Source organism: Triturus cristatus, chromosome 11 (assembly GCF_964204655.1).
Source record: "Triturus cristatus chromosome 11, aTriCri1.1, whole genome shotgun sequence".
Lineage (NCBI taxonomy): Eukaryota > Metazoa > Chordata > Amphibia > Caudata > Salamandridae > Triturus > Triturus cristatus.
Window position 1 is genome coordinate 56,538,758 of NC_140594.1, and position 22,992 is coordinate 56,561,749.

Below are 22,992 nucleotides of genomic sequence, written 5' to 3' on the forward strand. Positions count from 1 at the left end.
AGCCACTGTCCGCAAACATTGCAGATAGACACTCACATATGGGAATTTCAAAGTAAGTGTCACAAAGATGCTGGAGAAATGAAGGTGGTGAGTAGGAACAGTGAACCCCTATTGTTTCCAAGCAAATCTAATAAAGGACAGTAAATCTCAGGTTGATCCCTGCATGGACGAGAATGCCTGAGGCATCAATATTCAAAAGGCATTTGTCGAAATCTTAGGTTCTATAAAAAGGAGACCTCACTAGGCTCTCTCGTAGAAGGGGTGCAAAAGGAACAGGGAGGTTCCATCAGAACTGCAGCAAGGCTTATGCGAGACTTAAAGCCGCATAGAGAAAGGAAAATCGATCCAGATCGAGACTGTTGAGTGCAGATATAAATGTGCTCTTAGCCAGACGTAGAACACGATTATGAAGGAGGCCTGGGCTGCTCTCAACGCAGCCAGAGAGACCAGAGATAACGTGACCTTCTGGCAAGTGATATATGGCCCGATGTTCCGATGGAGGTGGCATCCAAAGATGGAGGTCCATCTTCAGAAGTACCCAGCGAGGCCAAAGTTAACCTGACCTTCTGGCAAGTGATACATCTCCCGATGTTCAGATGGAGGTGGCATCCAAAGATGGAGGTCCATCTTTAGAAGTACCCAGCGAGGCCAAAGTTAACCTGACCTGGCAAGTGATACATGGGCCGATGTTCAGATGGAGGTAGTATCAAAAGATGGAGGTCCGTCTTTAGAAGTAGCCAGCGAGGCCAACGAATACCTGACCTGGCAAGTGATACATCTCCTGATGTTCAGATGGAGGTGGCATCCAAAGATGGAGGTCCATCTTTAGAAGCAGCCAGCGAGGCCAACGATAACCTGACCTTCTGGCAAGTGATAAATCCCACAATGTTCAGATGGAGGAGGCATCCAAAGATGGTGGTCCATCTTTAGCAGTAGCCAGCGAGGCCAACGATAACCTGACCTTCTGGCAAGTGATACATCTCCCGGTGTTCAGATGGAGGTCCATCTTTAGAAGTACCCAGCGAGGCCAAAGTTAACCTGACCTGGCAAGTGATACATGGGCCGATGTTCAGATGGAGGTAGCATCAAAAGATGGAGGTCCGTCTTTAGAAGTAGCCAGCGAGGCCAACGAATACCTGACCTGGCAAGTGATACATCTCCTGATGTTCAGATGGAGGTGGCATCCAAAGATGGAGGTCCATCTTTAGAAGCAGCCAGCGAGGTCAACGATAACCTGACCTTCTGGCAAGTGATAAATCCCACAATGTTCAGATGGAGGAGGCCAATGTGTATAAGCCATGTTGTATACCAGTGTGGCTGCTGTTTAGCATGGCTATAAGTTAGTAGCATATAGTGAAGTAGATTGAGGTGGATCAATTGGGGTAGAGTGGAGTGGGTAGAATGAATTGGATTGGGGGTGGAGTGGGGTCGATTGGGGTGGATTTAGGTAGACTGGAGGAGGGGGATCAGGGTAGAATGGAGTGGGGTAGATTGGGGTGAATTGTAGTGGAGTGGAGTGGGGCAGACTGGAGTGGGGGAGTAGGATAGATTGGAGTGGGGTACTTTGGAATGGGGTAGGCTGGAGTAGATTGGAGTAAGGTAGATTGGGAATCGATTGGCATGCAGTAGAGTGGGGTAGATTAGAGTTGCGAGGGGTAGAGTGGGGTAGATTGGAGTGGAATTGGTGAGTTGGGTATATTGGAGTGGATAAGATTGAAGTGGGGTGGATTGTAGTGGGGTACATTGGGGTGGAGAGGTGTGATGTAGATTACAGTGGGGTGAATTGGGGTAGATGGTGTCAGAGTGGAGTAGACTGGAGTGGAATGGATTGGGGTAGACTGGAGTGGAATGGAGTTTGGTAGATTGGGGTAAACTGGAGTGGGGTAAATTGGAGTGGTGTAGATTTGGTTGATTGGAGTGGAGATTGGAGTGGAGTAGTATGGGATAGCTTAGCGTGTAGTGTGGTAGATTCTAGTGGGGTGGAGTGGGGTAAATTGGTGTGAGGTGGGGTAGATTGGGGTAGAGTGGAGTGGGTAAATTGAATTGGATTGGATTGGGGTTGATTGGGGTGGATTAGGGTAGATTTGAGGGGGTTGCATTAGGGTAGATAGGAGTGGATTGGAATGGAGTGGATTGGAATGGTGTAGATTGAAATGGAGTGGGGAAGACTGGGTGGAGAGGAGTGGGGTAGGTTGAGTGGAGTTGGGCAGATGTGGTTAGACTGGAATGGGGTAGACTGGAGTTGGGTATCCTGGAGTGAAGTAGGGTAGATTGTAATGAAGTGGAGTCAGTAGATTGGGGTAAATTGGACTGGAGTATATTGGGGTAGATTGGAGTGGAGGTAGTGGGTAAGTGCTGTGGAGTGGAGGGACGTAGAGTAAGGGGGCCAGACAGGAGTAGCATGAAGTGGCATAGAGTAGGGTGGCGTGACGTGTCTTAGAGTGGACAAAAGTGTCATGTCGTAGAGTGACGTTGAGTGTCGGAGAATGGACCAGTATGTCACAGACTGGATTGGCATGCCATAGAGTGGAGTGTTGTAGAATGAAGTGGCGTGGTGTAGAGTGGAGGGGCATGAAATGGAGTGGAGTGGAGGGGTATAGGGTAGCGCAATGTCATTACAGGCAACACATTTTCAATTGAAATGACCATTACATTTGTACCAAAATACTGTTTGACTGAGCATAAACAATAATGTTTGCAAGGGCCACATGTGTCAACCTATTTTTCATTCGCAAATGATGCGAATTGCTAAATTTGACCGTTTGGAAATGCAAAATAGCCAAGATGTACGAAAGGCTTTGGCAGTGGTAATCACAATGTTTTGCAATTACCTAAAATTGTGACTATAAATAGGGAATCACAATTTGCGATTCTCTAAGCACATGTACCACGCATGTTTTAAATGCAAACTCTGCATTTAGGAAATGCAATTACAATCAACTCCAAGTCGATGGTAACCATGTGCATTTTTTGAAAATGCACAAAAAAAATCATTTTTCACAGTGCCATGTAGTGAATACATGCCCCTAGGGCAGTGGTCTTCAAACTTCTTAATGCTGCGACCCCCTGTTAAAAAAAAAGAAAAATCCTCGGGCCCCGCCTCAATTTTTTCACAATTATTTCGCTAAATTGTCAATATTTAAATATGTCAAAACACATTTAAACATTGCAGTTAAGCTCTGTCACCCGTTTTTACACATACTCCCGGTCAGCATATAAATAACAAAAGTTGTTAGTGATGGCCCATTACAAGAAGGCTTTCATGTTTTTAACACTTAAAACAAAGCATGATACTCCTCTTGTCCAGAGGTTGGCGCCCCCCCTTAATATCCCTTAAGGCCCCCCCCAGGGGGGCCCACCCCCCAGTTTGAAGACCTCTGCCCTAGGGCATGGGTGCGCTTTACATGTGCACATTTATTTTGGGGGTGCTTCAGGGGGGCATTGGGCCCCAGGGCACCGATGGCTTTGCATTACCTAATTTGCGATTACCAATTAGGTAATTGAAAATTAGGTCAGGCTAAACCATTCGCACCTATTGACCTTACCTAATAGCGATTACCTAATTGCAGTCGTGAAACTTAAGGAATCGCTTTTAGGTAATGGCTATTTTCTTACATACCATTTTGCATTCCTTAAATAGCAATTACCTAAAATTCGCTATTTAGGGAATGCAAAACTGATTTTTGATACATGTAGCCCTAGTGTATTGATGTGTTTTGATGGTATTCAAATATTTGTTTCGACCACACTTTAGAAATACCAAAAATGAAACATAATTTGTACTTCCTAATTCTGACGAACTATCAGCAGAGTTCATTTATGTTGTGTGCTAGAAAAAGCCTTTCTGTTTCACCGTAAGGTTGAACGCTCTTCATCAGGAATAAAATCACCAAACACATTCAACAAAGGAACCTCTGCCGTAGAGTGACACCTCGCCTCAAAATCCCAAGATACCAGATAAAAGACAATGGGTGGCAGTGGCAGCTCGCTGTGCTGCGGGGCGGTGAGCGGGCGGGGGTGGGGCAGGGTGGGGGGGCGGGTAGTGGAGTCCGACATACGACGGGCAGGAGTAAGGCAAGTAATTAAATAAATAAAACAATTTACCTTGCGCGCGCTGCATCGCCGAGTTGGCGTTGCAGCGCAGGCAAGGTAAATTATTTTATTTATTTAATTACTTACCATACTCCTGTCCATCGCGGTCTGCTAGGCTTCGACCTAAAAATAATTTGGGATACCTACCCTGGGACTGTTGCTAAAGTGAGCTGTGGAATTGATGGGGGAATGCTTGGATAAATTCAGCATAGGCAGGGGGTGAGGTAGGGCAGCGGCCTTACACCCTTTCCCTTCACGGTCTACATTAACAACTTAAAGAGGGTGTTGGTAAAGGGGTGCAAGGACATGCCCCAGGTTGGCATCAACCAATCCCTGTGCACCTCAATGTGGATGATGCCGTATTAATGGCCCGTACTCCAAAAGCTCTCCGGCTTCTCCTACATAACTCTGCATTTTATATGGGAGACTTGAAGCTCGAAGTAAACCTTAAGACATCATTTTAATGACCTGTGAGTCAACTGCACCCAGAAGCAGATGCTGCTTTAGGATTCAAGGTGTTGAGCTGAAACATGCATGCATTTTAATACCCAAGAGTAATTTTTGATTTTGTTGGCACTGGAAACAGTAGGTCAATATTAGAATTGACCAATATGTTACGGCAACTATTGGTCTTTTCTCCTTTTCAACTAAACTGGGATTAGTGCCCATGAAGGAACTTTGCACGACTTCTCGTGCAAAGTGCATCTCAGTGGCCACTTAGGGGCTGGGTGGGATATGGAAATATGCTAATGTGGCAAAGCTTATTCTGCATCACAATTACTGTTTGAAGAGTCTTCTGTGGGTCCCCTCGAGTTGTAGGACTGACATAGGTTATGATGCATTGGGGTTGCCCTATATAGAAGCTCTGCTTAGAATAAACCACTTCTCCCATGGCACAGGGTTCGGACAACACCGATGCACAATGGAATAGATGAATAATCTAGGACTGTTGCTCTCTTGATTGGGTAGGTGATATCTCGTGGATTAAGAACATTAAGACTCAATGTAATAAAATTGATAGACCACAATATTTTGATGACCAGGAGTCCATGTTTCAGGTGGACACTTATCTCACACTAGGGTACAACTTGCTCCGTCGCAGTGGGAGGAAAGTATGAAAAGGGTATGGGGGAACTGGTGTCCAAAGGAAGACCTGTGGGGGGGGGAGATATCCCTTAGGACAAGAACCCTCACTCACCAGAAGGTGACATGCTTCACCATATGGGTTCCCTCCTCACACAAACATGTGGGCTACGACTCCCCCAGAGGAGGGGCTGAGGTGTTTTCTCCGAGAATGAGCATTGGTAGGGGGTGAGTAAGGGGCAGAGTGTATAAAGTGGTGAAAGTGGTGATCTAAAAATGTCTGATTCCACTGAAATTTTATTGGGTGGTCACAGTGACATGGTTGAAAAGTGAGAAGGAAAGGGCTTCAACAGATCCCTTGTAGAGATCAGTACTTCCTGGCTATGACCGATCACATAAGATCCCAAGTGTGTTGACAGGACTAAACAAACACTTGGTCGTCAGTATTTTGAAGAGGAGACAGTCCTATCCATTGCTAACAAAGGGTGCTATATCGCAATTATCGGCTGAGATCTATCTGCAGCCCTACTTGGCGCAAATACCCAATATTCAAAGATATGTTCTGACTAGATTTAGACTCCAAGTGATAATCCGTGTTGCCACTGTTCCACACTACAATGATTGGGATAGAATATTCGAGAAATATCCCTGTGACCACCACTCATCTCAAGGCATGCTGCACTTTATGTTCTTCTGTGGCTTTTACCCTGTTCTTAGAATGTCTTTTATTAAAACTCTTAACGGAATATCCTTGTAGACATTGTAAATTGGCCCTGAAGGTCTTACGACACTTGCAATCATCCGTAATGTCTGCTGGCGTTTCATCCCATCTGAGGCACACCTCACGAAATCTCATGGGGGACTCGAGAATCTGTAAGCGTTGATAAAATGTGAAGTGATCATGTTTTTTAAGATTTTAACTAAATTGTACACATGTATAGGTGATTGATTATTTGATGAATCGATGAAATATGCATGAATTAATGTATTATTTAATTGATATAGTGCTTTTATGGCTTGAATTGAACTATGTGTGCCTGCAGCACCTAGGAGAAGCAATGCATGTGGGGCAAAGGTGAGATCCGATGTAGAAGGCGCATTAAACAGTGCCCCCTGGTGTGACTATTGCGGCTGTCTGGTGCCTTAGCACTGAGCAGGGTCAGAGGTCGTCTGTGGTGCAAGCAGCACAGAAGGATTGGTGTGAGTGTTTGCCTTCACCACCTAGGACAGGCAATGAAGAGGGTGAAAGAGATCGCGTGTCCAGGGTGCATTAAACAGTTTCCTCAGCTGCGAGTCCTTCTGCGGGTGTCTAGTGCCGCGGCACCAGGCGCTCTGTGCTGTAAGCGACTCAGGATGAAGTGCAGACTTCTGTGTGTGCCTGCAGCACCCAGAGGAAGAACAATGGATGTGGTGCAATGGTCAGATCAGTGTCCAGGATATGTAACACCCTATGCCTCCTACTGTGAGTCCTGAAGGTGTCTTATGCACAGGATCTGGGAGTAAGGCACAGAGTCCACCAAACATAAGCCTGAGAACCAAACGGAAAACAAAGGGGGTGCAGGACATGGCACCCAGACAGGGATCACAGGTCCAGTAGGCACTATCTCACAGTAGGGCAGGGGTTACTCGGTGCCATCACGGAAGCAGGTGATACTGATGCGTAGATCGCCACCACAAAAAAAAACCCAAGGCACATCAAGCAACCCTAATCTGCGCAAGTATTTAGTATCAAGTCAGAGGCCGAACGTCCTCCATGGAGCCTTCGATGATGAAAACCACAACTAGAAGTTAGCATTCAGTCTGGCAGGGACCACAAGGAAACAGAGAGAACACACATCTAGAACTACGTTATGTGGCATTCCTACTGCTTGACAGCTGCTTCCAAGGGCACAACGCGGGTGGGATGATCAATGAACATAATGTTCAAGATGTCAGGGCTCTTGGTATCATGGACAAGAAGAATAAACACAGGGACACCAGCTCTAGGGATTAACCAGCACATTCACACTAGGGGTGCGAGCACAGATCCATCTACAGCCTGGGGGGTCATAATCCTCTTTAGATACACCTAAGGGGAATATATATATATATATACAAATCAAAACATTCACCCCCGTCAAGAGATCTGGGTTAAATCCATCATTCTTTTGCTCACCATGCCACCCCAGTTTAGACCTGGCCATAGACAAATCCGTCTTGACCTTGTGACACATGGGAACAGTCCAGCTAAAACTGCCAAGCCAGGTCCTCCCTGGACCGGAAACAAGCATCCTAGGACCGGTTTCGGGTTCCGCCAGGATAGCTTGATTCCAGTGGCACAGTGAGCCCAGGACGCACGTCTGGGCATACCTGGTGCACTTAGGGCGAGAAAGCAAAAGACACACAATTAATGGACGGAATGCAGAACAAATCAAAACACTCACCCCCAGTCAAGAGATCTGGGTTAAATCCATCATTCTTTTGCTCACCATGCAACCCCAGTTTAGACTGAATAAGACATACTGTGTAGCAACAGAAGTAAAAGGGCTAGTCCTCATGGGAGGTTACAAATGAAGAAAAGACAGTACCAAGGAGGGACTAACAAGCCTATTAACGAATCATAAGCCAGCATTTACAACGGACAATGAACCAAGCCAATTAAAAATATGAGCGGAGAGTGGACAGAGCTTCAACACATACTCAAATACAGCATGCCTCGCAGAGAAGCGCATGTGCTGCCCAGGCTCGACCTAAACATAAAACCTGGGGAATACTCCAGTTTATGTGACTGACATAAGTTTAACTTGCACTGCAATAGATTTCAGATGTATGAGGCGCAGGGTATACCTTTGTCAGCGACAAATAACTGGCGAATTTCAGCATTCATAACAAATTAAAAACAAAACAGAATATGCAAAAGACACCAAAGCCAAGGCAACAATACACATGATATAGGCATGGCCATTCTGTAGCGGTAGCTGTGACGCTCCTAACTCTGCCCTTGTTAAGTATGGTGCCCAGGGCCATGGAGTCAGCGACAGGAACAAGAAGTCAATGGGCTCCGAGAGCCCGCCTTACTTCCTGTAGTCTTCACACGTTGCCCTCGTATAACCCCTCAAGGGCAAACAAGTGGCTGGTTGTGGGTCTACAGATGGGACAAGGGGTCAACCATGTGATGTCATTAGGGTTCGTATGGTCTGCACTTTCACTTTCGCTATCCCAGGCATTTTGGTGAATGGGCATTCATGTGTGTATCGGGCCATGTTTTATTCCTTGTGGGTATTTTTTTTTTTTTGCAGTTTTATACAGCGCGAACTTGACCCGAATCCAATCGGGTATGAGAGCGCTTTACATAGCACCACTTACGTTACATGAGGACACACATTCATTTCTACTAACTACACTGGATAGGCGGGTCTGCGTCACCTAAGTAGATCTATTGTCCCCGAGAGTATGGCGAGATAATTGCAGTGTCCTGCTGGACACGTTCTAGGGTCTCAGCTGGCACCAGTTTTACCAGCAACTCCCTCGAGGGCTGGACACACTCACACCCCACACCCGTCCAGCACAGGCGTCACGAGTGACGTGAGCCTGCTAATAAAAGGACCAGAGTGCAGGTGTTCGTGGCCAGTTAACGAAGCATGCCCACGGTGTCTGTGTCCCTCATTTTAGTAGCACGGGATCCTAGGGCCCACAACCCTACAATAATAACACGCCTGCATGGCACACTCAGGGAAAAGGCGCCAAAGCGCCGCCTCACCAGGGTGTGAAAGCCCCCAGGCGCGCGCTCGCGCAACCCATTGAATCCCTTTTCCAAGTATCCGCTCTGGGACCCGGAAGGGCACAGTTAGATAGCAAGTGATTGCCGTTTATTGAAGCGGTGCAAACACAACAAAGAACGCCCGGAGGCCGCGCAGCCTTCAACAGCACATTTACAAAACATCACGTAAGGTTCAGAAAGGAAAGCTGCGCGCGGTGTCTTAATAATACTTTGCAAGCTCCTTTTTAACAAGATAATTACTTAATTGGTTCGACAACGAGCCCATTCCGTGCCCCGGAATGAGTCATGTGCTGTGTACAGTGACTCACAATCCTGAGCTGGTGCCTTACCTGCCACAGTCTCAGGCACATGGGCATGCCCGTCCGGGGCTCGCCCTCTGGGGTCAGGACGCAGACCAGCCTCTGGGAGGGCATCTCTCGGACCTGCACCTGCCAAGACAGAACATAGGTACATGGGTTAGTGGGCTCCGTGTCCAAGGCCAAGCATCACCGCCTCCGGCTTTGACTATTCCCATGAGCAAACAATGATTAGCATATTCGATGACATCACAGGAAGTGATATCACACAATCCTTAACATGAGGGACAACCTAAAAAGTAACATATGTTAACTTCCAGCTCTTCTCAGCACCTTCAGTGTCTGTTGTAGTGCGCCCCCCAGTGGCGGGATGGCTTCCCGCAGACTCTACAGACCTCAGGAGCTGCTAACTTTGAAAATCAGAAGCGCATTCGTTTATCTGAAAAAACCCAAAACATAAGTGTTGGAGCTCTCATCAGGAGGCAGCTGGCACCAGCCCATTTCGCCTGTTAGCGCCGCCTAAACAGAACCAACTACTGACCATGAAAGTGGGGAGAGGATGTGGCGTAATCGCCAGAGCTGCCAACTTCGGGGCTGGGGAACCAGGGTCGAAACTGTTTCGGCTCAACATCCTATGATTTTGGGCAAATCACTTAATCTCCCCGTGCCACTAATGAATGTGTCAGTAACTGGTGCTCATGAAAAGCACCGGTGTTGATGATTAAGTGCCAGTGCTGGGCACCGGAAAACACCGGCTCAAATTAAGCACTGCAGGCGAGTAATTGGGGGGTGTGAGCTTCAGATTTTCCAACAATTGCACTAGCATATAATGTTAAATAACATTGTACGACAAGCGGAGTGCCCATGGGTGAGTAGTGCGCTATATTAAATTTAATTTACATAAACGTATCATAACATACCATGAGAGGGGCCTAAGGGGTAGCAAAAAGGGAGAAGAATGTGGATTGGTAAGAGTACGACAATAAAACACAATATTTTGTCAAATAACCAACATTTTTGAGGACTTTCAAACCAGAGACAATGTATGTATGTAAACATTCCTGGTGGAATCCAACTGACATTTCACTATACCTGACCGAAAGCACCAACACCCTACTATTTGTCAGAAAATACATATATTGGGGGATGTAACACCCCAAATACCACCCCATGAAGGGGGGAAAAATGTTTGCATCGTGTGAGGGTGGCACGGAGTCTGTTGAGGCAACGGTGCCTCGAGCCCCTTACAGCATAAGCAGCTGAGGAGGGTCCTTCAATGGAGACCGGGCCAAGGAGGGGGCATGGCTTTGGGCCAAGCACGCTTGGGAGTCACTCCTACCCACCTCTGCCTCCACCCCCCCCACACACACACACACACACACGCTTCTGCTTACTCTGGGCAGGATGGAAACCCTTGTGGACATCGGCTGTACAGAGCTTCCTCACACCAACTGAAAACCCACTCTGGAGGGGTTTCCAGCTCACTTTGGCTCCCAATGTGTAATGTCGTCTCTCTACTGGGTAGCCGTGTGAAGGCAGTCGGTGGAGCACCGATAGTCCACGCACTGGGGTGCGGGGTGGCAGGTTCCAGGGCCCCCTCCAGCACTGTGCACAGGCCCCTGACCTGAGAGCTCCTGGCTGCGTTCAGAGTGTGTGTAGGGAGGGACCCCCATGCACTTTGACCCCATCAAGTTTTGTTAGGCCACTGAAGGGAGTCGATATCGTGTGACACGGTGGGGCGTGTCCGTTGTCAGGCTGGACAGAGACTTAGAAGTTAGATTCTAGCTCTTCTTACCAGGTGTGATGATGTAAATCAGTTCTTCATCTAACATGGCTGACAGTGGTTGTTAGCCCGTCCTTTGTGTTCTTACCTCCTTAGCCTCACAGCATACCTGTGTGTTCTAACTTGTACCCGAGTGTTCTACTCTTGTCAGTTGATGGTCTGGTCAGCTGGCGAGGTGTGCGCTCAGCTGTGTCCTACAATAAACCAACATGTAACCAACTAGAAGTGTCTTGAGATTCATCTACAACATGTGACATTTAGACTGAGGTGAGTGAAAACTCCGCAAATGTGTGAATCTCACTCGCACTGAGTGAGATGCAAGGACTATGGTTTTTAAATTCATGGACAAACCTTTGTTTCATGGTTGCGACTAGTTAGCAATGGACGAGCACTGTATACCAGTTTCCTCTGCTCGCACTGGTCTTTCCTGGAGCAAACTATTATGCAAATTCATGAAAGGAACCCAGGCAATTCATCGAAATAAAACATGTGAAATGAAAAGCATCCCGATGCTAAAGTCATGGGTGAGGTGGGATTTTTAGAAATGGGATGTAGTAGCCCCTCTGGACGAATTGTAATTCCACTTGTCCGATGTTATGGACTGCCAATGAGGCAGGTGATGGCGGATCCTGCCCCCCCATGGACGCCCGTGCAGGTATAAGTGCTAATTAAAGGGAATCAACACACATAATAAAATCAATAGTATAAAATAATTTCACATATATTTACCTACATTGAAGTTTCAGGATGTCATGCTACATGGGAGAAGAGGGAGACATGCCCCTGTAGTCACACACTGTTGGACTAAATCAAGATAAGTAGAATGGGAAGGAGCCATCAAGAGAAATAAGTTAACCCCAAATTAACCAGTGTCCTAACCTATGGTTGTTCCTCCTCAGTAGATTAGAGCATACCGGTAATAAGACAACACATGTCTGTTCGTGTGTCTGGTTTGTTTTTCTATATGTACTGATTTATACACAGTAATTACATTTTTTTTTATCGATTAAGAATTGCAGATAGTAAGACCACCAAATCCTGCATCTTTCCTTTATGTTACAACTGAGATGGCATTCCATGGCTCCTATCACATTAAGTTTTATGTTTTATTTTTGATTTGCTCACTGGTTGGGGTGACTACGCGCTGAAATAGGGAACCCAACACAAGTACAATTCATATTTTGTTTTCTTACAGGCCTAAGACGAGAACGTCATGGGATAGGGCAATTTAGCCCTCTGCATGCTTTCAAGTTGTCCTCATCGAAAAGACGTTAGGTTGCTGGACGTTCTTGGACAAGATGATAACAAAGCAATTACTTCTCCTAGTCCTGATGAAAGCTGTTAGACGGACCGGGAGGGTCGGCCGAGGACAAGGGGAGAGGTCTCCGGGGAGAGCCGTCTCCAGCGATCGTACAGACGAGTAACTTCCCCCCCACAGATGTACACCACACAAGGATAAGGTTTTAACGTTCTTTATAAGCGTTCTCTTAGGTACGATAGAATGGTACAAGGAGGTCTGGACTCAGGGGTCCCCTCGATTCTAGTCTCTTGGTTGGGAAAGGGGGTAGCGGGACAGTCTGGTTACCAATCTGGTAGATGCGATGATATGATGGATAGCTCACAATCCTCGAGCTCGGTGTTCTAGCGGGACGGGCCGCGGCAGCGCCAGCAGGTCCCAGTGAAGGTGGTAGTTACAACGGTCCGCGGCAGCGCCAGCAGGTCCCGACGAGGATGGAGGATGCAGAAGGCCGCGGCAGCGCCAGCAGGCAGGATGATGGTTCACAAAGCAGGGCTACGGCAGCGCCGGTAGTCCGTCAAGGATGAGTTCTTCTCGGTGTCTCTCGACTCCAGGATACAACTGCCTTCCTGCTCTGGAGCTGCCCCAGTTATAGGTCTGGCGCCCTTTGATGTCTGGACCCTCGCACTTGGAGGTCGGGAGGTCCGGGATGAGGGAGTCCAGACACCCAGCAGGGGGGTGGAGCCAGCGCCCGGGGGAGCTGGGGGCGATCGGCACCTGGCGGGGGAGAGCCATCGACACTTCTTTCTCCCATCGACCTGCCAAGTGGTCCGTTCACCTCCTGGGTGGATGGTGGTGCCGGGATGTCGGAGCCTGGCCAGGCCCAGGGTTAGGGTCGAGCTGAGGCCACGCGGCCTCGTGGTGCAGTGTCCAAGATGGCTGCCGGGCCGGGCGAGGGAGCCGGTAGTGGTTCGGCCCCATGATACAGAGATGTCCGGGGGCAGGAGTCCCGTCTGGAGACGGGGTGCGGGTTGTTTCTGTGGGTAACACCTGGAGGGCCGGGGCTCGGGCCCTGTCATGCGGGGAGGGAGCAAGCCCTTCCTGTGGCCTGTCCAACATGCGTCCCCCCCAGCTGAAGGCGGGGAGAGTCACCCATCCTCTTGGGGACTCTCCTCGTCGAGGCGGAAAAAGCGTGACAGGCCATCTGCGTTGGCGTGGTCTTGGCCCGGTCGATGTTCCACAGTGAAGTCCATCCCCTGCAGGGAGATGGACCAACGCAATAGTTTGGGGTTTTCCCCCCGCATCTGCATTAGCCACTGCAGGGGTCGATGATCTGTTTGCACCCGGAAGTGGGTACCGAAGAGATAGGGCCGGAGCTTTTTGGGGGCCCACACCACTGCGAAGGCCTCCCTCTCGATGGTGCTCCATCACTGTTCTCGGGCCAGGAGGCGTCTGCTGATAAAGGCCACCGGTTGGTCAAGTCCCTCGGAGTTCAGCTGGGAGAGGACCGCCCCGATGCCATGGTCGGAGGCATCTGTTTGTACGATGAATTCCCGACTGTAGTCGGGGGCCTGGAGCACAGGGGCAGTGCACATGGCGGCTTTCAGCTTCTCGAAGGCCGCTTGACAGTCTGGGGTCCAGTTGATCTTCTTCGGGTGGTTTTTGGATGTGAGTCCCGTGAGGGGCCCCACAATGCTGCCATAGTCCCTCACGAACCGCCGGTAGTAGCCGGTGAGCCCCAAGAAGGCTCGGACCTCGGTCTGCGTGACTGGGGGCTGCCAGGACTGGATGGCAGCGATTTTGAGTTGCAGAGGGGCCACCAGACCGCTTCCCACCTGGTGTCCGAGATAGGTCACGGACCCCTGACCAATTTGGCACTTGCTGGCCTTGATTGTGAGGCCGGCCCGTTGGAGGGCCTGCAGGACCTCTCGGAGGTGGTGGAGGTGGTCGGACCAGTGGCGGCTGTACACAGCGATATCGTCCAGGTAGGCGGCGCTGAACTCCTCGAGCCCCGCCAAGACCTGGTTCACCAGTCGCTGAAAAGTAGCTGGGGCATTCTTCATGCCGAAGGGCATGACTTTGAAGTGGTAGTGGCCATCGGGGGTAGAAAAGGCGGATCGTTCTTGGGCCCAGGGTGTGAGACCGATCTGCCAGTAGCCCGCTGTCAGGTCGAAGATGCTGAGGTAGCGGGCAGCCCCCATGCGGTCGATCAGTTCATCCGCTCGGGGGATGGGATGAGCGTCGGTTCTGGTAACAGCATTCAAGACCCGATAGTCGACGCAGAATCGGAGCTCAGGAGTGGTGCCGGGGGCAGCAGCTTTGGGGACCAGCACGACCGGGCTGGCCCAGGGGCTGTCCGAGGGCTCGATGACCCCGAGCGTGAGCATCTTTGATACCTCCTCTTGGATGCAGGCCCGTACCCGATCTGGTACGCGGTACGCCCGGTGTCTGATAGGGGGACTGTCCCCAGTGTCCACGTCGTGCAAGCACCAGGGGGTGACCCCTGGGGTGAGGGAAAACAAGGTAGCAAACTGCAGCAGGAGGTCCCGGCAGCCTTGGCGCTGTTCCGGGGTGAGGGCATCGGAGAGCCGGACCCCGTCCACGGAACCATCTTTCTCACGAGTCTTCAGGAGATCAGGGAGAGGCTCGGAATCTTCTTCCGCTCCACTGTCTGTAGCCATCAGGAGGCTGAGCTCCGAGCGCACAAAGTGGGGTTTGAGTCTGTTGGTGTGGAGGACCCGGAGGGGGTTCCGTGGAGATTCCATATCGATGAGATAGGTGACGGGGCTCTTGCGTTTGACCACTTTGAAGGGCCCCGTCCACTTGTCCTGCAAGGCACATGGTTCGGTGGGGGACATCACCCACACTTGTTGGCCAGGTTCGAATTCGATGGAGGAGGCATTTTGATCGTACCATTTTTTCATGTCCTCCTGACTGGCCTCAAGGTTCGCTTTCGCCATTTCTCTGAATCGCCTGGTCTGATTGCGTAGGGTCAGGAGGTACTTGAAGACGTCTGGAGGGGTCTTTAGGGGGGCCATCTCCCAACCTTCTCTGACTAGGCTGAGGGGCCCTCGCACAGGGTGCACGTACAAGAGTTCGAAAGGGCTAAAGCCGAGGGACTTCTGGGGAACTTCTCGATAGGCGAAGAGGAGGCACGGAAGTAGTACATCCCACTGGCGACGGAGGGGTTCTTCCAACCCCCCAATCATTCCCTTGAGCGTGCGGTTGAACCGCTCGACTAGTCCGTTTCCTTGAGGGTGATAGGGGGTCGTGAATCGGTAGGTGACCCCGCACTGTTGCCAGAGGGACTTCATATACTTCGAAATAAAGTTTGTGCCTCTGTCGCGGACGACTTCTCGGGGGAAGCCCACCCGGGAGAAGATCCCCATTAAGGCCCGGCCGACCACCGGGGCTGTTACAGTTCGCAGGGGCACAGCCTCGGGGTAGCGGGTGGCGTGGTCCACCAGTACCAGGATGAACCGATGTCCTTGTGCTGTACGGGGGTCCAGGGGCCCCACAATGTCTATTCCCACCCTCTCGAACGGGGTGGTGACAACTGGGAAGGGTTGCAGAGGTGCTTTGAGTTTGCGGCCGCTCTTCCCGCTGGCCTGGCACGTGGGGCAGGACCGGCAGTGGTTGAGGACGTCGTTTCTCATCTTTGGCCAGAAAAAGTGGGTCACCAGGCGACTGTAGGTTTTGTCCTGGCCCAGGTGTCCAGCCAGAGGGACATCGTGGGCCAAATTTAACAGGAAGTCTCTAAAACGGAGGGGCACCACCAGCACTCGACTGGCCCCTAACTCCGCGATTCTCTGTTCACTGTACAATAGTTCGTTGTCCCAATAGATCCAATGGGCTCCGGTGGTGTCCCCTGCGCTCTGGGCGAGGGCTTGCTGGCGGAGTCCCTCGAGGGAGGGACAGGTCTTCTGTTCTTGACGGAACTGTTCCTGGGTGGGCCCCCCTTCTTGACGCCACTGAGCCAGGTTGGGAAGGTCCTGGGGCTGAGTGAGCCCTTCGGGGGTTTGCTCTGGGGGGTCGGTATGGTCGGTGTCCTCTACTGGAGCAATCGGGGGAGGAGGTGCTGACCATTCTGGTTCTTCTGGTCGGGGGATGGCACGGGCGGCCATGGACCGGGTGGTTACGCACGCCCAGTCCGGGAGGCCCAACATCCCCAGGTGCTCTCTTCTTTCTACGGCGGCCCACGGGGAACTCTCAAGATCCTTCCCCAGGAGACAGTCCACGGGGGCATCATCTCGGACCGTCACCTTCAACATGCCGGAGACTCCTCCCCATTCGAAGGGGACGCAGGCCATCCGACATAGACTCTCCGAATTGTCGGCTGAACGGACGGGGCAGAGAATGTTCGGCAGGATCTGCTCTGGTTTTACCAGGTGACAGCGGACGGCCGTCGCACTGGCCCCCGTGTCACGTAGTGCTTCGGCCCGGCGTCCATTAATGTTCACCCACTGACTATATTTTCTGGTGTTGGCGGGTAGGGGAGCCCGCGGGACCAGGTCTCTTCCCCCTAGGCACGCTAGAACCATGGCGGCCGGTTCCCACTCTTGTTGTCCCTGCTCGTATTCTTCCTGTTCTTCGGAGATTTGTTCTCCCCCCAGGGCGGCGGCAGCTACCTGGCGGGGTCTCGGAGTTTGGTTCTGTGGACAGTTCGGGTCATTGGCGTAGTGGCCGACTCGCTGGCATCGGTGACACGTGACATTGGCTCGGAACCCCGGGCGCATCGGGGGGTTGCCCCGGCTGGCCGGGGGCGGGGTGCTGGCAGCGGGAGCGGCCGGGACGGTGTCTCTACCTCGTCCCTGGCCTCCTCCTCCTCCTCGGGGACGGTGCTGACCTTGGTTGTTCCGGTTCTGTTCGTGCGGCCCTCTCCGGCCCACTCGGGTGCTTTCCCACCGGTCAGCTTCGGCGGCGAGTTGCCGTGGGTCAGTCAATTTACTGTCGAGGAGGTGCTGCCTGAGCTCGACGAAGCAGTTGTTAGAGAGGTGCTCCCACACCATGAGATTAAAAAGTTGCTCGTAGGTCGTTACGTGGCTTCCCTTGATCCAACCCTCGAAGGCTCGGCTGAAATAGTTGACATATTCCACCCAAGTTGTACCCGGGATCCGGGTGCAGTCTCGGAACCTCTGGCGGTACATTTCGGGTGTGAGCCCATATCGGGTGAGGAGGGCAGCCTTCATGTGGTCATAGGATGACATCAGATGGTCTGGGAGCTGTAACAGGGCATCGCGGCCTTCATTGACGAACCTCCCCCATAGACCGGCTCCCCAGTCACTTCGATCGATCCGGTGGGAGGTCATGGCGATCTCGTAGGCCTTGAACCACTGTTGTATGTCGTCCTCTCGGACATACTCTCGAACGACATCCTTGGGGATGTGGACTTTCTTTTCTGTCGCTCCCGGGGTGCGTGGTCGCTCGGGCACCTCCAGTTCTTTGTTCTGCTTCCGTAGGTCTATCTCTGCCAGTTTGCGCTCGTGTTCGTATGCTAATCTCTTTTCTTCGAGCTCTCTCTGCCTCTGTTTTTCTTCCCGTTCTTCTCGGAGCTGCAGATGCTCTAGGTTCAGTTTTTGTTCGGCTAATTTTAGTTCACCGTCCATTTTGAGCCGTGCCATTTCTAACTCATGTAGTCTGTTTTTTTCTCTCTCTTGGATCTCTTCCTGCGAAAGGCCCGTTCTTCGCTCTTCGGGAGCCGTGGTGTTCCTCTCTGATGCTGCAATGTTTTGGTCCGGGGATCTGGCGGCCCCGGTTTCTGCCCACGACTCAATGGCGTGCTTGAAATCGTCTTTGGTACTCAGGCCGGTGGTAGCAATGCCTAGTTCAATGCAGAATTGTTTCAATTCACGATGGCTGTACTCTTCCAATTTCTCCATCTGGAATTTCTCGGTGGATCCGCTCTCTTTGGTTGACATTGTGGTTTCGTCGTGGGGTGAGCTACTCTCTGTACGATTACGCGTTGATTCGGATCGCGCCGCTGGCCACCAATGTTAGACGGACCGGGAGGGTCGGCCGAGGACAAGGGGAGAGGTCTCCTGGGAGAGCCGTCTCCAGCGATCGTACAGACGAGTAACTTCCCCCCCACAGATGTACACCACACAAGGATAAGGTTTTAACGTTCTTTATATGCGTTCTCTTAGGTACGATAGAATGGTCTGGACTCAGGGGTCCCCTCAATTCTAGTCTCTTGGTTGGGAAAGGGGGTAGCGGGACAGTCTGGTTACCAATCTGGTAGATGCGACCCTAAGGCCTTTAATGTCGAGGCCTGAAACATATCGACTTTTGAGTAGGCTGTAGGACCATTATCTCCATAAGCACCCTCTTTTTGGTTTTTGATCATACCAAGAACCCCAAAAATAAAGGAATACCTAGATGTTCCAAGGTATTTGTATTGCAAAGTCCCGGGCAGGAAATTATCCAAAGCGCTCCCTGGAATATGGTCGAGCCCATCCTGGTTTTTAGAGCTCAGGATGAGACCCGATGATGAAGCATGACACTAACAGGGTGTGTGAGGGTCTACAAAATAAACAATTAAGATTGTGGACTTGAGACGTTTTAGCCCGAACACTGTAAAAATAGGATACTGTTGGTCTTGAATGATTAAAGGCGGGAGGACATATCCTATGTTTTTTCCTCTCCTACCCTAGGTAGCCTTCGATTGACCATTTGGTCTCTCTTTGCTATTACATTTGGTCGATCAGCTGATGCAAGAGTAGCCTGTAATCGTTCAGGAGCAGCATGTACCCAGGAGGACTCCTCCAACAATTGAGCACACAAAGGAGTACCCCTGGAATTCTTTTGTTAATTCCAATCTGAGTCCAAGAGAAAGCATTTCACATGCACCGTTGGCAGAGTGTAAATTTATGCATGCATGGAAGTAATACCCAAGTGCAACTACACTTCAGAACATTTTTATTTTTATTTTCTTCAAGGGAAAGATCATTTTCCCAGTGGATAAACGCCCCACCTTTCTTTACCACCAATTTTGGGTTTGTTCCGTCATCATTTCAACCAAGGCCATGGATTTACTCCTGCCCTTGACAGAGGTAAATATTAGACAATGTCTATGGTGGCAATGGGCGTGACTATCCACAAACACAACCTCTTGAAAGTGCACAAACGTCCAAGAAAGGGTACAAGAAACTTCCAGCAAATGGCTCCCCTTCATGAACCATTATGTGTCTTAGAGAGCCAATCCCTGGTGCCGAAACTTACCAAAATAAATAAAGAAGAGGGGGGGCTTTGCGGCCCTTCCTATCTGAGCCTTAAAAAGGCCCTGGGGACCACATTCACAGGGCCATGTATTTTTTAAAGTGGGGGCACAAGGCCACCTTCCCTGAGCCTATTTTGGCCCCTGGGACCTCTCTCATTATCTTAGGTGGGTGCCCTGGTGCCGACTCATGGCACCCACCATACACACGTTGAGGGCTACGGGTGGAGCCCCAGGTTCCCCGCAGTCCCAGCCAGCTCCCTGCATGCTGCGGGAGGTGGAATTGCTTCTGCCTGCAGGGAGAAGCTATTTATGCTGCTTGCTCAGGGCAGGAGCAGTCTCATCATCCGTTTCCCTGCCTGCATCAGTGCGGGAAGGGAAACAGATTAAAAGTCTGCTCGCAGCCGGCGAGACCATTTTTGAAGCTTCCTCCCACAGGGAGCAGACTTAGAGCCCCATTACGATGGCGGGCAGACTTTGTTCGCCCGCCACCATAACGGAAAACGGGACCGGCCGCCAGAGGTGCAGCGGTCCCGCGGGGCCAATTAGGATGCGACCGCCACCCTGGCGGTCGCATCCCGCATCTTTTACATTGCAGCGGGCGGTGCTGTAAGCAGCACCCGCCGCAATGTAAAAGCTGCATGTCGTGCATTGGGTCAATCAGAGCGCTCTGTTTTTAAATTGGCGCTCCCACGAGAGTTATGTTATGTTATGTTATTTATTCTTTTGTATAGCGCAACGGTTACTCAAAAAGAGTGTCCCGGCACTTTTAGGTAAGGGAAACAGATTTCAGAATAACACAACACAACTAAAAACAGGTTAAAAGATAAACAAAAAGAAAACAAAAGACTGGGAAACCTATTGAGTAAACAGCCAGGTTTTGAGACCTCTTCTAAAATCAAGGAGAGTGAACGCCCCCCTCAAAGGGAGCGGTAGTGCGTTCCACATCTGTGGGGCCAACAGACTGAAAGAGCGGACCCCCAGGCGAGCCCTCTTCACACGCGGAACAGCCGCCAAGAGTAGAGATTCTGACCTCAACGAGCGAGTCGGATGGTAGAAGGTCAGTCTCTTTTGAAGATGTTTAGCTCCCACCGCATGGAGCGCCTTGTAGGCCAGGGTCAAAGCCTTAAAGGCAATCCGTTTGCGGATGGGTAGCCAGTGTAACGCCACCAACAACCCAGAGGCACTGGCCCGTCTACTTAGGCCAAAGATGGCCCTGGCCGCCGCGTTCTGTACAACTTGAAGCCTTTGTAGCAGATACTCTGGCAGGCCCAGGTAAAGAATGTTGGCATAATCCAACCTGGAGCCTATCAGAGCCTGCACCGTCAGCCTCCTGTGCTCCTCGGATAAGAGAGGCAGGAACCTCCGCAGCATTTTTAACAGGCCAAAGCAAGTGCCGGTTACCCCCAGGATCTGGGCTTTCATCGTCAGCCCCTTGTCCATCTTAACCCCCAAGTTTTTAGCCATGGGAGAAGAGCCGGACGGAGGGAACATGTCGATGGGCCACCAGGCCTGCCAGCTAGGCTCCGTCTCGCAACCAAAGAAGAGTACCTCCGATTTGTCGGAATTGCACTTGAGGCTGTTCCGTTGGAACCAAGCGAACACAGCCCCAAGGCAATTCTGGATACTCTCCCCGTCAAAGTCAGCCCCTCTCTCGCAAGAGAAGAGGAGCTGGGTGTCGTCGGCATACGACACGATCCGGGCACCAAATGACTCCGCCACCGCCGCCAAAGGGGTCATAAAGATGTTAAAAAGGGTCGGGCTCAAAATAGAGCCCTGAGGGACCCCGACTCCCAGAGGCGGCATTACGGCGGTGTCAGATGATGTCCAGACCGTTTGCCGGCGGCCGGCCAAAAAGGAAGAAAACCATTTGAGCACCGTCCCCCGCAGACCAATCTCAAAGAGTCTTGCGAGCAGGCCCTCATGGGGGACGGTGTCAAAAGCCGCCGACAAGTCCAACAACACCAGCATGACTTTGCCCCCGGTATCCAACACCCCTTTAATGGTTTCAGAAACCTCAAGGAGCGCGGTCTCGGTGCTACGATGTGGACGGAAGCCCGACTGGGAGTCATGTAATATCTCATGAGACTCCAGAAAATTGGAGAGCACCGACTGAACGTGCTTCTCCAAAATTTTTACAAGGGCCGGCAGCAACGAAATTGGCCTATAATTGGCTGGGGCTTTCGGGTCAAGTCCCGGCTTTTTAAGCAGCGGGACGACCATTGCCTGCTTCCATACTGGCGGCACCTCTCCCAGACTCAACGAGAGGTTGAGAAGAGGGTGCGCCAGCGGATTAACCACCTCCGCCAGTTTACCCAGGAGCTTAGCAGGGCAAGGGTCAAGCGGAGACCCGGATTTTAAGTTGCCCATAAGTGCTAAAGAAGCTGAGGCTGGCAGAGAAGGAAACTCAGCCAATAAGGCGCCCTGCGCGACTGAGGGAGGCGAGCCCGCCACGGGCAGCGGCGATATAACCAGTTCACTCGATAGAAAGGAGTCCTGGATAAGTTTGATCTTGCCTGTAAAAAAACACGCAAGATCCGCCGCCCAAGATTCTGCGGGCCCCTCTTCCGAAGCAGTAGTCCGAGGGGAGATGAATTCTCGAACGATGGTAAAGATCTCCTTACTGGAGTTCGAAGCTGCTTCGATTCTCCCCGCAAGATAGGCTTTCTTTTCGAGGCGGATGTCTCGGTGGTAAGCTTTAATCACAGCCATGTAGGCAGACCTGTCCTTGCTGTCATAATGTGCCCGCCAGGCCCTTTCGGCCACCTTGCACTGCTGCCGCGTAGCCTTCAGAGCAGGGGTGAACCAAGGGGCCGAGACCCGCCTAGATGTCAGGCGGGGGGGCGGGACTGGGGCCAGGTCATTCAGCCTCTCCGTCAGCCATTCTTGCAGGGACTCCAGATCTCTCTCTAGCTCGCCAGACAGAGGACAAGGGTGCGTCACAGCAGCCTGAGCCAGCATCTCAGGGGTCACCCTGCTAAATGCTCTAAAGGCTCGTCCCCGCTGCTGTGAGACAGGGTATGGCGCCCTGGCGTTGCCGCTGATTACAAATTTGGCCAGCCAGTGATCCGACCACAAGACCGGGAGAATCTCTTTCACCACTAGAGGCGAGGTCGAGAAGACCTGATCTAGAGTGTGCCCCTTGTCATGGGTCGGGCCCTGCAAATGCGGGGTAAGACCCAGCGGAGTCATAGCCTCCAAAAGCTTAATAGCGGCGGGGTCCGACGGATCATTCATCCGGATGTTAAAGTCCCCCGCCACTAAGCAGTGTTCTGCTCTCAGTGCTAGGCCAACCAGCACTGAATCAAGATCAGCAAAAAACGTCCCAAGCGGACCAGGGGGGCGGTAGACTAACAGTCCCTTTACTGATTGATGCGGCGCTAGCACAATTGAAAAAGCCAACGATTCCGAGCCGCGGATGTCCTCAGTGGGCAGGATAGTGCAGGGCGTGCCCTTCTTAACCATCAATGCAACCCCGCCACCCCTGCCCTTTGCTCTGTCCTTCCTGAAGACATCGAAATCCTGCGG

The 22,992-nt window shown here is 51.3% G+C and overlaps 1 protein-coding gene across 13 annotated transcripts in view; it reads right to left on the reverse strand.

The window, feature by feature from the left end:
• GNB1L (G protein subunit beta 1 like) overlaps positions 1 to 22,992 on the reverse strand; it is a 502,841-nt gene that overhangs the window by 79,824 nt on the left and 400,025 nt on the right. For all 13 annotated transcript variants that reach the window (XM_085633690.1, XM_085633691.1, XM_085633679.1 and 10 more), the window contains one exon: positions 9,265 to 9,363. In XM_085633690.1, the coding sequence (XP_085489816.1) occupies positions 9,265 to 9,363 (99 nt within the window). The remainder of the gene's footprint in view (positions 1 to 9,264; positions 9,364 to 22,992) is intronic.